This window comes from Grammomys surdaster, unplaced genomic scaffold (assembly GCF_004785775.1).
Source record: "Grammomys surdaster isolate TR1022 unplaced genomic scaffold, NIH_TR_1.0 126531, whole genome shotgun sequence".
Taxonomy (NCBI): Eukaryota; Metazoa; Chordata; class Mammalia; order Rodentia; family Muridae; genus Grammomys; species Grammomys surdaster.
In genome coordinates, this window is record NW_021621323.1 from 6,331,899 (window position 1) to 6,353,908 (window position 22,010).

Sequence of the window (22,010 nt, forward strand, 5' to 3'; positions counted from 1 at the left end):
TAGGTATCAGATAGATCCCTGGTAGACAGATGGACAGAAGGATGCATAGAGAAAAGAAGTTCTAGATAGAATTATGTGCTTTTCACTTAAATACTTAAGATGGCCAACTTCATGATTCTTCTCCATCTCCAAGACAAAGACTTGGTGGGCTCTACTCACCCACATACCAGAAGAAACCATTCATTGGGACTTTAAACATTGGAATTAGGGAACATCCTGTGACAAGAACTAATTAGCCTCCCCTTTTCTAAACTGTCCTATGCCTAGAGATAGCTGAATCCAATCAATTCTGAGGGACAAAGGGACACCACTCTACCCACAAACAGGAAAGTTTTGGTTCTGCCAAACTAACTTGAATTCTAGATCCCCTCCCCACTAGTTGCATCTGTCTCTTTGCATGCTACACGCGTGAGTACGTGCATGTATGTGTGTGTGTGTGTGTGTGTGTACACTTGAGCATGTGAGCTAGTCCACATGTGTGTGTATGTGGATATATGTGTGCACACAGGTATGTATGTGTGTATGCGCGCGCGCATGTGTGTGTGATGCTTTCAATAAAACATGGCCAAGTGTTGAGATCCTGCTTTTCTTGCCTTCTTATTCTTTCAATAAGCAGAGAAAAAGAATGTGCTCCTGCCATCCTAGGTGAAGTCACTCCAAAGCATCAGTTTCATCTCTCTGGAGCTTACAGCTCCATCATTGGTTGTATTATGTTAGACAGTATGATCTTCAAGGCTTCTTTGAGTAGAGTCTATGATGCTTACATCTTATTTGAATTAAGTAGTACTGTATAAACTCACCCAAAAATGATGCAATTTTGGACCTTTCAGTTTTCTACTAAGATATGATTAATTTCTCTCCCAAAGAAGCAAATTTATCATTCATTTTTACTGCATATATTATTGTGGTTTTATAAGGCAAATGAAAGACAATTTCAAAAAAATAACAAAATGTAACATCTCTGAGACTACTTTATCGTCCCACTAAAATGTCAATATAAACATATTCAGAGCTTTTTGTGTCATGGCTCCTTTGAATTGGATTTATTTTGGGTTTTTTTTTTTTTTTTTTTTTTTAGTCTCTTGGATGACTTTAGATTCAAGCAGTGAACTTGCACAAGCAGTGAGAAGTTAAAGTCAGAATCTACTACATTTCGTTATTTTTAATTTCCTTGTGAGAAAGTAACATTACAGAAGGGAAGACCCTGAACCTATGGCCATGTATACAAGATGCTGAGGGCAGATCTGTAGCTATGAATGCTTGCTGCACAGCCACAAAGATCTTAGTTCAAGTCTAGCACCCATATCAAAAGCTTGTGTGTCCACTCATGCCTATAACACTAGTGTTTCAAGGGACAGGAGAACGGCTGGGACTTGATGGCCACCAACCTAAGCTCAGAGTCAGTGAGAGCCCCTGTCTCAAGCGAATGGAGAGCGATAGATCAGGACCACTGACATCATCCTCTGACCCCCAAATGCACACAAGGGCATTCTGCTCCATACATATTTATATTCTCCACACATACACCCAGACATACATAGACACATGTACACACACAAAAAGATCAAAGACACAATCCTCTCAAGCTGTACCATGCAGTGTTCCAGTCACACACATTGGCTCATTCTGATGCCACCCACAATTCTCCAGTAAAGGAGCTGTGATTACACCCTCCTTACAGACGAAGTGACTCAGGCAGAAAGATGCTGAGCAACTGCTCAAGACCGCACATCTGCACTAAAATAAAACTAGGAAGTATCGCATCAAATGACAATCCATTGCCAAACTAAACAAATTAACAGAGACAAACACTCCACTCTCTTTGTTGGATTTTCTGTCCAAGTATTTGATACCTTTCTGATCTCGAAACTGAGAATGGTTGACTTTTCTACTTCATGGCTTTGCAGTGTTGACCCTAGAGTTCCCTCTCACTTCCTGCTTCCTACTTCCTGTTCTTGTCTCCTGGCTTCACCTGACATAAAATAACCTGAACAGCTAGAGTTAGAAAACACCTATCTCTATCTATCTATCTATCTATCTATCTATCCATCTATCTATCATAGCTCTATCTCATCTAGCTAGCTAGCTATCATCTATCTATCATCATCTGTCATCTATTTATCATCTCTCTATAATGTATTATCTATCATCTATCTACCATCTGTCTACCTATCATCTCACTTGTTCGCTTGCTCTCTCACACTCCCATTCTTGCACCGACTCTTCCTCTGTAGCCCAGACTGATCTTTAACTCACGGTGATCCTCCTGGCTCAGGCTCTGAAGTGCTAGGATTACAGGCCTAAGCCACCTCATCCAGATTTAGAAATACTTTTAAATCTCAGTAACTTTCCTTTACTGGAGTCACTTCCTGAAACCACGGGCCTTAGGCAATACTGAAGTCAATGTTGTTCTAGGTACTTTATGAGTGTTGTCATTTAATACGGGTAACAGCACTGTGAGAAAGGAACTAGATTGGATGAGGAAACTGAGGTAAAAAGGGGGGTCAAAACATGTTTCCAGGATGGCCATAAAATCATGGAGTTGGACTGAGAAGTCTGTACCTTTATGGGTCTGTATTGCTAGTAATGATAGTATATTGAAATTTTCATTGCATTTATTTTCAAATGTAAAGCATAAAGTATCACAATGTAAAAGTCATAAGGAAATGCAAGCATACTCTAGCAAGCCTTTGTAATTCTTGTATCTCCTTTCATATGCAAATGTTAAAGGTTAGAAACTCCATGCTTTAAGGATTCAGCCAGAAGTACGGTAGTTTCCTATGCCTTCCATCGCAGCTGCAGACAAACTGACAAGTTTTGAAATAACAGGACAGGCAAAAGGTGATGGCGACTGACTCATCAACTAAGCCAAATAGTTCATAAATAACCTGGTATGCACATCATGTGCCTTAAAATCAAGAAATGGTTGCATCTTGACACATAAAATGACGTTTATGACATGAAGGTAGACAGCAAGGGCCCAGATTCTCAACCTGTGGGTCGAAACTCCCTTATGGGTCATATATCGGATATCCTACGTATCAGATATTTCCATTATGATTCATAACAGTAGCAAAATTATAGGCATGAAGTAGTAATGAAATAATTTTATGGCTGGGGTCACTACAACATGAAGAACTGGATTAAAGGGTGACAGCATTAGGAAATGCAAGGACCACCGCTCTTACAGGAACAAAGAAGACTGAGGGATAAGAAGGAAACGGGGAAGGGAGGGAGGCTTGGGGTAAATATAGTCAACGAATTACTGTGTATTTGCATGAAAATTCCATATGTAACAGAACACAATGTTTGATGAATCTATACAATAAAAACTAAATAAGTAAGAAGAGAAGACTGGGTTGTGGAATGTTAACCCGTACTAAGGGCAATCTTTATCCTACAAGCAGAAGCGCGTTGCACACAAAGCTTGCAAGAGTTCCCAATACTCTTATCTAAAAACTTGCTGAATCTTATTTTATCAGGAGGTTTCTCACAACTTAATTAAAAACAATAAATGAGGAAAGGGTACACGTGAGCTTTATCTCCTGCTGCCTCTCAGACTTTCCTATGGGCTGAGAAAGCGGCTTCCGGATACCTTCGGAAAGACTGGGCTTTGCGTTGTGCTTCTGCAGATCCTCGCAGGGATGGAAGTTCAGCTGCTGTAAGATCGCGGGGCAGATGGTAGAGAAGTTCGAGCTGGTTATCTGCGTGACGTTTGAGAAACCATGAAGTGAAAAGATGTCTTCTGCTGACAAACACTGAAACAGAGCAAACAAAGGCACGCAGGTAGTAATGCAGTCAGCACATGTGGGTGAACACTAAACCTGAGACTTACAGTCTAAGGAGGCATACTGTATTACGTCCAGGTACACAGAGCTGCGTCTGAACCAGAGCCCACTACAGAAATGAATGGACCAGTTCGCTCCTCTTTAAATCCAGAAAGAAACAAACAAAATAGCAATAGAATTATTTAATCTACAGCCTACCTAATGTAAACAAAATGAGATTAAAAATCGGTTTAGAAGCTGAGAAAGACTTGAAAAATAATAAGAGTTTGGCTGTGGCTATAACTCCAGGTAGTGGAAAGGGCTTACCTAGCATACACAAAGTCTGGGTACCCTAGAACTACAAAACACGAAGTGAGGAAAAGCACACTGTAGCATTTGAACACAGGGCTCTGAGATGATTTTTTCTTATTGTCTCAATTTACCCTTTTAGCTATTTAAATGGATATTCTGTGGGTGCTTTCAGAGTAGCTTTCTAGCATTCTTTGTTGATGGCTACTTGGTTCCTTACAGTTTCATAGTTTAAAAATATATCCATCAATATAGCAATAATAGTTCTAATATGCAAAATTTGTTTTAAATTATATCTTATCACAAACTATTGTTTACTAAATTATTCTAAATGTTGATGATTAGGGTTTCTATATTATAGTTTTACAGATAGTGCTGGGCCACTTAAAAATTCATTAACTTTTTAATGAGGCAAAGATTCTGCATTGGAAAAAGAAATCTCTGCGAAAACAATTTTTTAAAGGGTCATTTACTCTCAAGTGCACTTTCACTGTAAAATGGATGAAACATTAATAAATTAGTGTCATACAAATTAGAAACTGTGAGAAATACCCATTCCCTCAAACAGAAGCATGTCTTTAGTAAAAATCAACTGAGAGATGTTTTTGTCTATGTCAGTCACTACTTAACCCCACTAAAACCTTAGCTTTGCACCAGAAAATGAACTGTGTTCCTCAAAATTCACGTCAGACCCTAGTCCACAGTGTGTGACATATGGGGACAGTCTCCTGTAAATAGTTAGCATTAGAAGAGGCTGTGGAAGAAGGACCCTGGTCCACTGGATGAAGGGACAGTAGAGAGGGCACAGTCAGAAGGACCTCATCTACAACCCACCGAGCAGCCTGCAACGGAAAGCTATGTCCTAGCACTTTGATCTTGGACTTTCAGTCTCTTACAATACTTCTTACAATAAAAACGATGACATTAAAAATTCTAAACATTAATGCAGGAAACCAGGGCTATTGTCAAAGAAAAAAATAAAAAGACATCAAATATATCAAACTGCATGCAATTGTCAGAAACTAAGATGGCAATTACTTTATAGAAAATGCGTGCTCAGAGTTTTTTCCTTTTTGAAAGATTTTTTTTTCTTCCCTTTAATTTTTGAGATTTTAATATTATATTTTTCTCATCGCTTTCCTCCCTCCAAATTCTCTCATAAACTCTTCCTCGCTCTCTTTCAAAGTCCTAGTCTCTCTCTTCACACACACACACACACACATAGTGGTAAGTATATAATATTTAAGAATATAATAAATATGTATAAGCTATGTCTTATTCATCCCATCCTCCTCTAGTGTACGATAACAGCTGTGGACTGGCCACCAAACAACCAACACTGCTCTACTAATAAGGCATCCCTATAGCTCCAAGTGTGGGGCACTAGAGCAATAGATGAAGAAAACAGCTGGATAGCCAATCAGGGAAAGATAAGAAAGCACAGCTCATTCGTAACCAGGAGGATGCCTGACTCAGCAACTAGAGAGTATACTTGGAGCAGTCATGATTCCAGGAATTAACAGGTATGCTGGCACAAAGACAGAATGGTACTGGTTCCTGACAAGGAACTCTTAACCGCATGGACTTCAAGTTCCTCCAACTAAAATAAATAATGTTCAATGATTTCTCCGAATTCAAGCCCTAAGTCATTCAAGATGAGATAACTCTAAAGGAGTTCTTTTTGGATCCAAATTGTAGATCAGAAAGTCAACTTGCTAAGCCATAGTCAGTATTTCTCAATGAAGTAGTAGTTTAAATGCCATGATATTTAAAGATATCCTGATTGCCCGTTGTGCATTATTAAAAATCCTATCAGTCCAGTTAAATGAGTATAGAATGAATGAGAGAACTTAGAATTGTCATGATCAATCAGTTTTTATCTAGAATTTTTGCTGGCCAGGTGGACAGAAATCACAGTACTTGACTACCAACTGCCCAGTAGGCACCCAGATGCAGGGAGGTGGCAAAACTCAAGGCTCTGGTTGCTTTTTCTTTTTTTTTTTTTTTTAAGATGATGAGAACAGACTGTCAAAACAGAATCAATGCAGACCTGATAGGCTTAAAATCTAAAATTGCTTATCCGCTAAGAAGTGGAATGTAAATAAATTTGGACAATGGCCTATTTTCATCTGTCTCAATCTTGATTTACTAAATTAAACCCAACACTAGAGAAGGCAATATCTATGAGAAGGCAGAGTCTCCACTGCAGGGGCAAACAGGATACGAGCCCAGCGCCTCTGTGGAAAGGGCTCAAAACTGGCTGGACCAGTGACACTACTAAGGAAGTCTGACGCCTCTAGGGTGCATCCCTTCACCTTCTGGGAATTCCTGGGTCACAAGAGGTCCTGAGAAAGCAACTCAGGGGTGATAGAACAAAACGGTATCACCTTGAGATGCACCCAACTTCCCCCAGACTGTCATAATCATCCACTAACAAACAGCTAGCTTTGCTTTTTATTTTTTTACATGATATTACTATTCTCTAGAGTTCCAGCCAGACTTTGTAGTGCCTTCTGAGTTCTGTGCCCCTGGGGACTAATTAGTCTGCAGACACTCTGACATCAGTGGTTGCTATTTGCTCATCTCAGCCTCAGTGATCTGATCTGGAACATGCATGTACACAGACACCAAAGAAAGCTACTCACAGTGGTAAAGGGGGCTTAGATCACATTACACACAAAGCCCCCAAATTATACTCAAAATGGTTCTAGCAAATAGCTTCAAGCATTCCTGCTTCTGTGTCTGCTACTCTTCCCTCATCAGAGCTTAACTCTCCTTACTTCACCTCCAGAAGCCCTTAAGGAATGGAAGGAGAGGGCGGGAGAAAGATTACAAGCTCCTCCCTTTGCATTTTCAACAAATAAAATCTGTATAGTAAAGTACTACTATAATAATTTGTCTTCTTATAATGAATCCAAGGAGTACGGCAAGACTTGAAGGACTCGGCTTCCAAAACTCACAAAGACTCTTCTTGGCTAAATTTTAGTCTGAGCGTGGGCCTCAACCTTGACGCTTCTTGTTAGAGGGTCAGCATCTTCATAAGCTAGCGAAGATCTCGTAGTTATTTAGAAAGAATCCTCCCACTCTTAATGGCCAATTGCTTTCAAGTCAAACTCTTCCTCTCCGACACTTAGTACCTGTCACATTGACCTGCCTTTGAGGTGGATTCTGTCCTTTAATCAAAATACTTCCTGTATTTATGTTTCCTCTTGGTAAAGTTCTACCCACAGGTGCTTCCCAGCCCAGCTCCTTGGCTGCTTCAAGCTGTTTGGAGAGACTCCAGTTCTATGCTTTTCCCTGTAATCGGTAATTTTGAATTGGACTTCACTGGCCACTGGTTACAGTGGGCATATCAGGAGGATCTTTTCAGGCAAGATGAATATTTGAATCAATGATCTCAGTAAAGATGAGAGAACATTAACTAATTTATGGAAGGCTTGACCAGAGCAAAGGGCAGATAAACGGGGACTTTTCCTACCTCACTGTCTGGAGACCATATTCTTTTCTCTGGGCCCCAGTCTGGAATTTACATCATCAACTCCCAGACTCTCGGTTCTTTACACTCAATTACAACAATGAGATCTCTAGTTTACAGATGATAGATCTTGGAACTTGTCTTCCTAATGGTCTTCTTCCCCACTGCCTTCTCCCTCTCTCTCCCTCTATCCCTCTCCCTCTATCCCTCTCCCTCCCTTACTCCCTCCATCCATGCTCTGTTTCTCTCTCAAAGGATTTAAGAAGATGTGGATTAACAAAGATCGGGCCATCTTTTGAACTTACTGATTCCATTTCTCTGGAAAACCCTGGTCAATGCACCTGACTGAAATGTGCAGGTCAATGGCATGGCTGTCATGCTTGATCATTGTTAAAGAAAACCACAGTATGACAGCACTCAAAGTGGTAAAAAATTCTTACACTGTCATAACTGTGGTCTTCTTTAACAGTAATCGAGTATGACAGCCACGTCATTATAGTACACATTGCATTGATTGTTTCCTTCTTTACACAGATATTTATTGAAACCAAAAATCTGACAAGAATATTGATGAGAGAAGTGGAAGTTAGAAGAAGCTAGAAGCAGGGAAGAAATAGAACAGAAACAATAAGTCATAGCACCCCCTTCCATCAAGAAACCTCAACAATTGTGACGGTGGGGGGAGGGGAGACCCACATGCACCAAGAACTGTAAAAGCAGAGTGAGAAATGATAAACTCCTATGAGATATGATAACTAACAAAGAAGTCTTATGTGAGGGAGAAGTTGTATGCAGAAGAAATAAATCATAAGAAACAACTGAGACTAAAACTCCAGGCAGATGGAAAGAGGGTGTTGGTCCTGGTATGGCATTCGGCAGCAGGGTGGCCGGTTGCATTTCAGGCATCTGAATTCCTAATGCCTGCAGGACACCAGATGGTGATGAGTGACGAGCTTCCTTGAGAAGCACAGAAGACAAAGATAAGGCTGTGTCTGTCTTCTGTGGCGCAGTGATAGTGGGGTGGGTGTGGGGGAGGTGGTCCGGAGAAAGCACACTTTAGAAGAGAGCACGTGCCTAGAGAATACAGAGCACACTTGTAGAAAAGCAGGGAAGAGATCCAGCAATGGTGACAGCTATGTGTCATCCCAGCACCAGCCTGGGCTAAGGGCTGGGACCGTCTCAAACAAAACAAAACCAAGAGGTGAGAATACAGCAGAGCTCCTGAGTGGCTGTCTAACCTCTGAAGCTTAAGGGTTAATCCCTGGCACTACCATCCCCCCACCCCTACCACCACCGAGGGGGGGGGAGGAGAGGGAGGGAGAGGGAGGGAGAGAGAGAGAGAGAGAGAGAGAGAGAGAGAGAGAGAGAGAGAGAATGAAAGAAACAATGCCAAAGAGGCAAAAGCATAAGAAATGATAAACTCTAGTAAAAATAGGGACTGCCTTTTGCCTGCCTGTGTTGCACTCTCCTTTGGCATAGACCACCTCACTGTCACGCCTGTACCCTTCCAGGTAACACATGACCTAGATCTAGACATCCAGACCTAGGACTGAAGAATCGTTCTCTACTAGGCGCACCATGAACCTGAAGACTCCTTCAGCTACTTTGGCCATCATGTGGGGAGAGGCAAAACAAAAAAAAAAAAACCTGGAGCAGAGAAAAAGATTTTTAAACCATCATGATTGTGGGCGTGGCTATGTTTAAAGTTCATATCCCCTTGGCTCTGCTTATCTGGATGAATGAACTCTCTTCTTAGCTAAAGGGAAGTTACTGGTGTATTTTGTTTTCTTTTCCTCATCAAAAGAGTTGCGGTTGATAGGTAAAAGTCACTCGTTGGTTTGTGTTTGTTTTGAGAGAGTCTCAGAATTGATCACTGGAGCACAGGTTAGCCTTGGAATGCACTATGAAGTCCTGAGCAACCTAAGTGCTGGGATTACAGCCATAAGTCACAGTGCCCAGCTGCTACCTGTGGTGACAAAAAGACAAGCTCTCTTAGTCTTCAATGCTTGCCCAGTTCTTCCTTTGGCCTGTTCTCGGCTGTCTCATCAAGTAGCACCCACTGAATAGGACAATAAGACTATCTCCTCTTGTGACTCTGTAGTCAACCTCTTCATACTAAACCAGAAGCAAATGTCATCCCATCCGAAGTCATCCCAGAGACTGTCACAGATTGGAACTTTGAGAAACACATCCCCAACAAGGACTCTGATACAGAGGCTGTTTCCCTGTGTGGGTGACTCTGTTACACAGGCTGTGTTCTCTCTGTATTGGTAGAGGAAGAGAGGGTGAGTTAATGCTTGCCAATTTTGTGATTACAATTAAAAAGAAGCACCAAGGTCAGTACATTCTCCTTTATTATAAATAAAGTAACTCAGCTATACAAAAAAGTAAAATCTATTACAAATCCTTAACAAAAGAGTCAGAGGAGGGACAAGGGCTTTGAGTCCGAGTTGGAAAGAATCCTTAATGTCTTATTAAGTGTCTTCTGTACCCTTGCTTGCTGCACCACTGACTGCCATAGACATTGGTTTCCAGATAAAAACGCAGCTTCCTTGTAGAATCTGTCATGTGTATAGATAGCTGTGACTCAAGACCCAGAAGTCATCCTTCCCACACCACCATGTGAGGCACAGTCTCCTGTTCTAGGCAGGCTGCCACCGTGAACCAACTGCATGCAAACCCAACTGCCACTCTGTCCCTTCTGAGGCCTTCCTACTTCCTTCCTGTTTTCATTCCATGTATTCATTAACCAAATAGGTTGTTTACCCTTTCTCCAGACAGGTGCAGAAGCTGGAAAAGGGTTATGGCTTCTATCACTGACTTGTCCCGAAGCACAGGAAACAGATGTAAAATGGGTAAACATAATAAAGGTAGATGGTGAGATAAAGGCATTCAGTCAAAGAAAAGTCACTCACAATTTACTGATAAATGAGTTTTCTAAACAATAATTATCATAGGCATTCTGAGAAACAAAACCTATAGCACATCAATTACTAATAACAGAAAAATGTGGATGAAGAAATGCCAAGCCAGGCATGGCCCTGGTGGGGGCAGAGTGACATGGCTCCTGCCCCTGGGACAGGTCCTTGGTGTGAACTTCCAGATGCCAAGCCTAGTGTTGCCCTGGTGGAGACAGTGTCTTGCTGACATGGTTCCTGCCCCTGCGGCAGGGCTCCCGTGTGAGCCTCCATGAGTGTCGATGGCTGCTCTGGGCTTGTTTGTACAGTAATGTTCATATTTCACATTCCTCCTAGAAATGCCCTCTTTGTTAACATTAAAGACTCCATGATAATCTGACAGCCTGAATCCAGGAGGTGAAGGTGTGGCTAATGTCCCAGCAAAATGGAAAAGGCTGGGACCTTCAGGACAGCCCTTAATGCTATGAGAAAGAGCTCTAAATACACAAGTTCAAAATATATGTAACTTCTCAACTATGCAAAATATAAGAGTGCAATATGAATTATGAGGGGCTTCATGAACCTAAAGGAACAAAGGCAGTGACACTATGAGCCAGCTAGTCAAATACAAAGACATGCAGATTCCTGCGTTCAAGGTCAGCGTGTATGCTTACTGTCTCTTAAGAATCAAAGGACTCCGGTCACAGGATGCTGATTCATAATATAATCAAAAGGAAATCTGGAATAAATAACTGAATTGATATGTAAATTTAAAACTGTGCTTTTGGTCTGCATGAGATGAGCTGGCAAAAAGCGAGAGCAGTTCTTTAGAATTTTTCTCTAGCGAGAGCTGAGCTCTCTAGAAATCTCTGGAGAGCAAAACAACTCTTCAGGAATTTTTTTCTTACCAGGATTTCTGACTTGGTTGGAAGATCCAATACTTTTTTATAGCAGCTTTTCTGACTAAACCCAAATGGCGTTTAGAATTTTTACCTGCAGAGAGAGCTGTCTCAACCAGAGAGTTTTTAGAATAGCAAGAAAAAGCTGTGTAGAACAGAGCAGGGGGTGAGAGGGAAGAAGGGAGGGAGAGGGAGAGAAACAGAGACACACAGGGAGAGATGGAGAGCATCTCAGCATCTCAGCAAAACCTTAGGCTGGCAGCTAGAACCCATGATTTGACTTTACCCATTATTTGACTTGAACCCATGATTTGACTTTAAGTGGTTTGTTTTGCAGCTCCCAGACACCCCTTCTCTCAGAACCCTTTTCCAATGCCAACGCTGGTCTTTGACAAAGAAACCTCGTCTTGGAAAGGTAAATTGTCCAAGATTAGTCATAGGAAGTGAAGATTCAAGTCTCATGTTTTCCCATTACTAAGCCTTTGGAGATTGACTGTTATGTCTTCTTCATTGACACAAAGAATAACTCAATAAAAAGAAAATCCCCTAGATCCTGCAGTTAAGTGTATTTTATTGGGTCTACTAGGTTTTAGGGTCATAACGTTAAATTACTCTTTTAACTACTTAGGATCCTTGTGAGTGGGGACAGGGTTGGGGGGGGTGGGGACAGAGATTACTTAAATGGAATTCTATCATGTCTCCCCCGTCTCCATCTTTCAAATGAGAAAACTGGGGTTCACAAAGGTTTCATTCAAGCAACAGAAACTAACAGCTGATCCCAATGTCTCAAGCATAGGCTCAGACTCCTACCACAGCTGGGAAGGGCCCGGCATGGTCACATGCTTTCAGCAATGAATGTGGACCATCTGGATACAGACTCTCTACAGCTGTTAAGATTCAGGACTCTTTTATTTTCCAGCTCCCAAAGCAGAGCCAGTCTGTCAGTGCTCCTGAACTGCCACTGTGTAACTACACGGCTGTGAGACCGGGACAATGATGGGCCATAGATTACACTAGAGAAGGAGAAAGTGAAGAAGACCAAAAATGATGTTTCCAATTGGAAAGAAGCCACTCAGATCCCTTGAGCTCATGTTACTGTAATATTTACTAATACGAATAGGACTATGACAGTGCCTGGCGCATAGCAGTTCCTGGAAAACAGGTGACTAATGAAATAAGATTAAAATTATATAAGAATAAAATAAAAGCAGGGATGAACAAAATGGAAAGGAGTGATGGTCTCTTGGCTGTTTATGTAACTGAAAATGTACAACAGTAACTGAAACAACAGGTGCAGAAGTGTCTGTGAGCGTAGATTCATACAGGGCACCGGGCTTAGATCCCAACCATCTAAAGTGCAGCTTTGACGTAACTATTGGGAGGTCTTTTCTAACCTGAAAGACAAGAGAACATTTCACTGATTTATCTCTTTAAGGGTCACTGACGGTGTCATGGGTCTGGTGGCTTACAGGCATGACATTCAACAACAGAAACATTTAAAGCAGGAGTGGATGAGGAAACGGCAGATTTGTCCGCTGTGATGACGACATTACCCAACTCAGCGACCAGACACTTTGGCGTCCCTCCCCTTCAGTGTTACTCCATGTAAAGTATAATTTACAGACAAAGGCCTCTATATGTTGACGGTGTTTCTACCTAGGTGCTAAAATTATGAGTGATTTCCCCCTTCTGCCTGTCTAGCTTTCATAATTTTAAACAATACACTTGTGTTTCTATTTGTTTAGAAAAATAAAAGGGAATCATTATTTTCTCTTTTATTTTAATCTCTTTTTCAAGATTCACATGGAGGATGAACTGGAAGCTGATTTTACAAAAGAACAAAACAGGAAATAAAAAGAATTTTCAAAGCTAAACCCGCTTTTTCAAAGAGGTTTGCAGACTCCACCATGGGGACTGGCACTTCTCCTGACTCCATCCTACCCTGTATCCATCTCTCAAGACCTCCTCACCATGAAGAGAGGGATAGTGTCAAAACAGACACTTGCTCTGGGTTCCTGCTCTCAACTCTGGCCTGTCCCAATGGCAGGAGCCCCCCTACTTTGTGTCACTATAAGATAGACTCATGGATTTCTTTTTTCTGTTGTCTAAGTTCAAAGGGCCATTTTGCCTTGCTGTTCACCAAAGACCTCCTACTTAGTCTCTCTGTGAGTAAGTATATGTGATAAACACCTTTGGCTCACCCTCAAAGCTCCTCGCAACTGCATACAAGGACAGCATGTGTCCAACACAGACACACTGGTTCTCAAACCATAACCTGGGCACTCCTAGGCTGCTAGCTCCCTGGCAGAGAAAGGGTATGGTCAAATGATTCTCATTATGTAGCTGACGGCTTCTCCGTTCCTCATTCCTTTACAAGTGAGTAAAGGAATTACATTGCTCATGTCACAATAGACGGAATGCAGCAACACACGTGGAAATCCACGTTAACGTGGGCATCTCTGAACACAGACATCTGTTAACACAGACACCTATCGGCCTGCAAAACTTAAAGCAGAAGTTTCTTTTTCATTTAAAAACACTCACAGGCAGGCCAGAGAAATAGCTTCTCAACTAAGAGGACGAACCAAAAAAGCATGTCCTGCTCTGACACGAAGCTGAATTTGGTTCTCAACACCCACTTTAGCTTGCTCACAACAGCCCAACTCCAACTCCAAGGAAACCCAAAGTTCTGACCTTCATGGCGCATATACTTTTAATATATGATTAATAATAATCTGTTGAAAATTACAGTATTAACATGTAATGGTTTATTAGTGTTATTGCTAGTAAACTGAGTAAATATTTTTTAATTTTCTCTTTTTTTCTTAGCACTAGCTTCAAATTCAGCAGCCAGGAATGAGCCTGAACCGATCCTCCTACTCCTGCTCCCAGCACGCTGACCAACCATGACCAACCATGACCAACCATGACCAACCATGACCAACCATGACCAACCATGACCAACCGCGCCCAGTTTTGCTCAGCGCTGGACACCAAACCCAGGGCTTTGTATATAAAAGGAACACATTCTACTGAGCATCTGTAGGTTTTTATGTTTTTTTCAATGCTAATGTCTATATCCTTAATATTAAGAGACATGTCACATAAGCTAAAACTTTATGATGTCCCTATAAAAGAGTGCAAGGCAGTTTGTAAACCAAGTGGGTAAGAACAAGACCCCAGGATCCTTGGCATGGTAGCTGTTTTAGTTTGAGTTACTATTGCTATGATGAAACACCATGTCAAAAGCAAACTGAGGAAGAAAGAACATATTTGGTTTATGCATTCATAGTCCCTCACTGAAGGAAGTTAGGAAAGGAACTCAAACAGGTCAGGAACCTGGAGGCAGGAGCTGAGGCAGAGGCCAAGGAGAGGTGCTTCTTACTGGCTTGCATCCAATGGCTTGCTCAATCCATTTTTTTTTTATAGAACCCAGGACCACCAGCCCAGGGGAAGCACTACCCACAATTGTCTAGACTCTTCCCCATCAATTCCTTAAGAGAATTCATTTATAAATTCTCTACAGGCTTGCCTATAACCCGGTCTTATGGAAACTTGTTCTCAGTTTGGTTCCCTCCTCTCAGATGACTCTAGCCTGTGTAACGCTGATATAAAATTAGTCGGTATAACTGACTCCTTGTCCCTTTGACACACAACACTTTTTGAGATATAAGCTTTGCTTTAGGGCAGTCAGTCATCCCCTAAATCTCCGATTAATAAATGTCACAAATATAAACAGATTCCAAACTTAGAAGTCCTACAACCTTTACCAATTCGAACACTTAAAAGTTCAGGCTCTGGGGAAAAAAAAAAAAGTTTCTTCCACAATCCAAACTCTTTTAAAAATTCAAAGTCTGTGCCCTCTTATAAAATCAAAACTAAATTAAATACTTTCTTACATCAAAAGGGCACAGTCACAATCTGAATAAAGCAAAACCACACTCCAATAGTGTAAATTATTCAATATGCAATGTTTGAGATTCACTCATGGTCTTCTGGGCTCCTCGAAAAGCTTGGGTCACTTCTCCACCTCTGCCCTTTTGCAGCATACACAGCTCTTCTCCTAAGCTTTGGTCTGCTCCTCTTTGCTGCTGCTGCTGCTGCTGCTGCTGCTGCTGCTGCTGCTGCTGCTGCTGCTGCTGCTGCTGCTGCTGGTCATCCCGTAGTAGTGGCATCTTGGAAGTGCTGGGGTCTTCTACTACAACTGGGCTGCATTTTCACCTAGAGCTTCTGCTAGGCTATCTTCATGATGCAAAGCATCAACTTTTCTCCACGACCTCTTCAACCCTGGACCTTTAACTGCTACTAAGACTGTATCTTCACCAATGGTCTCTCCTGGCATCTCACAGTGCCAAGCCTCAGCTGCTCTCCATGACTCTGTCATGCCTTCAAAAGCAATACCACCTGGGAGACTCTTACACATGACCATATTTGGCTGCCAGCATGAGGTACAACCTTGGCCACCTGTGAACACAGCTTGCATGTGATGACTGAGAAAAACCCTCCACGGAAGACTTCACCTCAATGATGCTGTGCTCTTCTTAATCACAGCTGCTTCTTCATCCCTAGCTGAACACACACCACATATTCTTCACACAAAAGGTCCGACAGAGTCTTTGCTTCCCTTCTAAATTTCACAAGGCCTCCATCATCTGCACCACTCCCAACAATCTTATCTTCAAAGCTCCTACAGAATAGCCCACTGAGTTCAAAACCCTTAATGGCTTTTCTAGCCCAAAGTTCCAAAGTCTTTCCACAGCCCTCCCTGATGAACTATGGATGTGGAAGCATAAGCCAAATAATCCCTTTCTTCTCTAACTTGCTTTTTGTTTTAGCAATAATAACCCAAATCAAGACAAATTAATATCAGGATAGTGGGGTATTGCTGTGACAGATATATCCATGTGTCTCACCTATAGTTCATCACTGAGTGAAGTTAGGACAGGAATTCAAACAGGACAGGAACCTGAAGGCAGAATTTGATGCAGAGACCATGGAAGAGTGACACTTGCTGGCTTGTACGCCATGGCTTTCTCAGCCTGCTTTGTTATAAAACTCAGGACCCCCAGCCCAGGTACTGCACCGCCCAAAATGGACATGACCCTCCCACATCGATCAGTAATTTAAAAAATGCTCTAGACGCTTGCCTGTAACCTGATCTTATGGAGGCATTTTCTCAACTGAGGCTCTTTCCTCTCAGATGATTCTAAATTGTATCAAGTTGACATAAAATTGGTCAGCATAGGGGATGTCACACATAGTTTTGTATCCTACTGTCTTAGACAATGTTCTGTTGCTGTGAAGCAACACCATGACCAAGACATTTTACTGGGGGCTTACTTCCAGCCTCAGAGAGATTTGGTCCATTATCATCAGGTGGGGAACATGGTAACAGGCATGGCATATATGATGCTGGAAAGACAATTAAGAGCTGCAACCCGATTCACAGGCAGAGAGAGATAGACTTGGGATAGCATGGACTTTTGAAACCTCAAAGCCCACTCCACCTCAAAGACATGCTTCCTCCAACAAGGCCACACCTACTCCAACAAGGTTATGCCTCTTCATCCTTCTAATTCTTTCAAATAGTGCCACTTCCTGGTGAATAACCATTCAAATATATGTGCCTATGAGGGTCATTCTTATTCAAACTACTGCAACTTCATAGCAGAGGACTCGGGCACCCCGAATGTCATCCTGTGTACCTTTAATCCTGTGTTTACAAGACTGTTTCTATTGGAAGCGTCATCAGCACTGTCTCTTCTATCTCATTCTATTCCAACACATACATACATACAATAGTAAGAACCAAACTCTCAGAATTATGCATTTCCCTGAGACTAAATCTCTGACAGTCTTCTGCCCTTTTTGATGGATACCTCTTAAAACATTCACAAACTCTATATTCTAACCAAGTTCTAATAAACTTTCTATTGGACCTTCACTGAGAGTTTATATTCACGTGACCTGTAATTCTGATATTCTTATCTCGAACTATCGAATTGCTTTCTGTTCTGCAAAGCCCCACTTGAAATCCACCTTCAAGACTTGACATTGTCATGTTCATCCCTTTGTCGATAACCCCACACTCATTTTTTTTAATCTGTTTAGCATTTGATAACTTTCTTATGATATCATCTATTCCCAGAATACATATGTTTTTAATCAGATTGCAGACATCTAGAGAGGATGGACTTTTTGCATTTTGTGTCTTCTTCAGCCACTACCAAGGCTTTGGACATCAAGAGGCACATGAAGGGAGATTGAAAGCTAGCATATATATATATATGTACATATATATATGTGTGTATATATATATATATGTATAAATTGAATTCTAAGATATGTGGATCGTGACTTCTTTAACAGGACCTCTGAAGATATCATTTTAAAGGCATAAATTTTATGTTCATTCTATATAAATTTCCCAGGATCAGCTCATTGCTTCTCAAATAAACTAATACAAATACCAGCTTCTCCAAGTCTTTCCAAAAAAAACAAAAACAAAAAAAAAAAAAAAAATACAAAAAAAAACAAGACATAGCCATCAAGTATGGAGAAAAACAACTACATCTAAATAGAGAAAAAACAATCTTAGAAGCTTCAGAAAAATAAATATAATAGAGTCTCATTATTTCTTTCTACTCAGACAGCATATTGTTGAAATTTTAACATACATTCCTTTCATGTTGCTTTTTAAATTCATTTGCATGAACAACAAAGACTTACTGGATTATTCACTATTAAATAAGTCATTTAGGTTGATTGGACTAATTTAGGAAGGTGTGATGAAACAAAAGTTATTGTTCTAAAAGTTAATGTCAAGATATATGATTTCAAGGGCAGATGCTGAAGGGCCACCCACGGCAAGCACGAATTTTTCAAATGGCATAAAAATGTACTGGGAAGCCATTTGGAACAAGCATATTCAAGTTTGTTCTTTATTAGAAAAAAAGCATTTGACCAAGATACAGAGGACAGTAAGGGAAATGAGAAAGTAATGGATGTGGGGGCATCAATCACAGAGGTGGCTTACAGCATGGCCCTCACAAGACAACGTGCCTAGCTTCCTTATCTGACTTAATACCCACTGCAATCCCATAAAGTGGCTACATTTTTTCCTCCATTACACTAAAGAGGACACTGGAGTTTAGAGAAGTCAAATGAAAGACACTTAGGTTACTGTGACAGGACCTACATACATTATATATGAGAAAGAGAGAGGAAGAATGGTGGAGGAAGGAGAGGAGAGGAGAGGTAGGGAAGAGGAGGAGCAGAGAGTAGCACCCAAGTTCTTGCCTCAGTATGGTGACTGTGATGTCTAACGCTGATGAGGAGAAAGCAAGGTTCTCCATTTTCTGATGGAGAAATGGAGTGGGTGGATTCAATCTGGGGCAAGCGTAGATGTGTCAAGTTTGGAAATGGCGCAGAGTTGCCATTTATGTCCAAGGCTGAATCCCAAGAGAAATATACACAGCAGAGCAACCCAGGTAGGAAATATGTATGAATACAGAAAGATACAGATAGAGGTCAACATGATTGAGAACATGTGTAGAGTCAAAAGAAGATGGACCTGAGGAACTCTGAAGACCACAGCATTGAAAGATGGAAGAGAAGATCATGAAACATTGAAAACTTAACAGCAATGTAATGGCTTCAAGAAAGGAAAGGGCGGGTTTCAATGAGGTCACAATGGGCATCACAAAATTCTCCAGTAAGGTAAGCCAGGAGACACATCCATTGTGTTTAACAACATCAAGGTCCAGGTGACCTTGTAGAGAAAAATTTCAAGGAAGTGGTGGGAGACATCCGACCATAGTGTGTTGAGGAGTAGCTGGGAAGTAAGGAAACGGTGGAGGTGCTCATGAAGTTCATAATCCAGCTATACACATACGAGGAGGCACCAAAACCAGACAATCCTCAGGGGATGCTTGGCAAAGCTGCCTAGCCAACATAGCATCTGCTTCAGAGCAACAAGGGAAAAGAACTGAGAGACAAAGTTGAAAGACCCATCTCCCCAGAGGACTGTGAGAACTAACTAAGGATGGTACAGAAGGAAGCACCAAGCACAATGCCTGGCACAGAAGATGCACTCCTCAAATGTTAGCCATTGTTCCTATTAGAATAATAGGAATTCGATGTTTCCTGCTGCAGTGAAGACACTGCCCACATTTACTTTGATGGCACTCATCCCAAGATCAAGAACAGAGCCAGTGACTGCTTCTTATATTAATAGATGCAGAAGCGGCATGTACTGAATCCTGAGCACATCTCTTGAAGAAAACCATAATCCACCATGCTTCTATACGCAAACCCAGTGATCTAGTACCACTGACACCATGCAATCTTGAACAGAAGGGTCTGTGTGCCATACAACACACGATTAATTTATGTGACACATGATCTGTTTCTCATCTCAGAGTCAAACTTCTGACTTTACTGTCTAATCTGAAGCCTGGGCTAATGTTCTCCTTCCCCATCCAGAAAGAGCCGCATGTTTCTTCTCTTCCAAGTGAGACTAAAATGGCTGTTCTCTTATTTTTCTTCCAACTAACAAGGTTGGACTGAACTAAGAAGGTCCTGGATTCTTTGGCTTTCAAAATCCATATCAAGGTTTTCATGGATTTAGAAGTAGGTCTAACTTTAAAAACACAATCTACTCAACTTCTAGAAGCACAATATGAACCCCCCCCCCAAGCCACTCACTCAGATTTTAGTAATGATGTAAAATTTAGTAAAATAATAAAGCAGAACCAATTCCTAAATATAGCCTGAGAAGTCCTCTGAAAGAGGAGGAGTAATTCCAGTATGTATTCAAGCCTCTGTTTCTTTTATTAGAGTCTATGCCTAAGGTTGACATCTTCAGGAACTTAGGACCAGAGTTTGATGGAGGGAAGTAGAGGCCGAGTGTTAGAGCCGTTCTCAAACCAAAGTCACAGTCTCCCTTCTCTTTTCACAGCCGTACCGTCCTCTATAAACTGATGGATGCTAAGGTGTTCAGGACCCCAACAAGTAACAACTGTGTTGCTGGTAATAAAATTATATCAATTAATGATATTATGAAGACAATTGCTATACATAAAGCACCTGATTTGAGACAATCCCGTGCTCAGCGTTTTCCAGGCACTGTGCCTCTTACTCTTCTTTGTATGAAGTGGTAGAGGAATGGAAGTTTTGCTTTTATTATTCGTTCATGTCACACAATGGATGCTTGAGGTCTGAAATGTAGCAAATGGACTACACTCGTTACAGTTCAAACCACCGTATGGACCCTGCTCATTCTTTGGGACCCACAAAGGTAAAAACTGGGATTAAAGAAGTAAGTTATTTGTCCAGGATTAATATGATACTAGGTGACAGAATTTAAATTTTAGTCTGGGGGGGTGAGGGGAGTAGGGGTATCTGATTCTAGATGCCACACTGTTAAGCATTATGCAACATTGTCTAAAATGGTTAGAGATCTCATGGACTCACCAGATGTTAACAAGCATGGATTGCACTGTACCAGGCTCAGGGAACTCAATTGCTCTGGGGCTTTGTCGGAGCTCATTTATTTTAGGGCTTTGTTTTTGTTTATCTTCTAACTATTCAGTTAGGTGTGTATATATTTTTAAAAACCTCTGAAGCAATGATTTTAAAATTTGGATTAAAAAAACATAATGTTATTTTCGGGTTAGCACCATCGATTCATCAACTTCTGCTTTTGTTCCCCTTAAACTTCAGGCCAAGAAAAATAACAGAGAATCTTTGGAGAGAGACAGAAACAGATTTAAACAAGGCTCCATTCTGAAGGTTTTTGAAACTCTCAGATCCCATCATCACAAAGGTAATTTGATGATAGTTTCATTTCTTTATAAATCTCAAGAGGCAAAAAACACACTTGGCTACAAAATTTGGGCAACGGGGAAATAGTACAGAGAATAAATTAATTAGCATCAATTACAAATTATTAGTATTCAGTGAGTTGAAAATGGGAGAAGTCTCTGAAAATGGCAAAGTTTCTAAGATTGTCTAGAACTTTTTTGTAAATAAATGACCTAAAGACTAACTTTTCACATCCGATAATGTGTACAACCCTTGAGGACCACTGCCCTGAGCGAAATTAACTCACAGATTCCAGCAACCAATCACACGGAGTTACCATAGCTGGAGTTAATTTTCCCTGACAGTCATCCTTCTCAGCTTCAGGCCTTATTTTCCATTCCTATTCATGTTCTCCTTATTTTTCTCCAACTCCTATTACCACCAAAAGTAATTAATGACATGGAATTCCAAAGTATATTACATTTAAAGCAAACACACTAAAACTGTAGTCACAGTTTAAAAGCAATGGATTTCCTGATGGGAAAATTAAACCCCTGCCTGTCACTGTCCTGTGTGATGGGAAGAACCAGGAAACAAGAGTATAGCATGAAGCGTGGAAAGTCTGTCTGCTACAAACCTTTCCCTGCCTACTCTACTTGCAACATCCCAAGAGAAAACACAACGGGTCAAGGAAGGACTTCACTCTCCCTGCCCTTACAACAAAGAGCTCAGACTTGCCTCATACCAGTGCTTTGTCATACTAGAGCAAGTGATTCTATAGACATGCTCTGTTCACCTTTTTCTCTTTGCTATAGCTCATTCCCCACTGCCTAGCCAAAGCCACTCCGCCCCCCCCAGC

General features: G+C 41.1%; 1 protein-coding gene across 1 annotated transcript in view; it reads right to left on the reverse strand.

Annotated features, from left to right (window-relative positions):
• The window catches only part of Slc39a8 (solute carrier family 39 member 8), a 59,561-nt gene that overhangs the window by 29,794 nt on the left and 7,757 nt on the right, over positions 1-22,010 (reverse strand). The window contains exon 2 of the mRNA XM_028760425.1: positions 3,596-3,758. Within this exon, the coding sequence (XP_028616258.1) occupies positions 3,596-3,758 (163 nt within the window). The remainder of the gene's footprint in view (positions 1-3,595; positions 3,759-22,010) is intronic.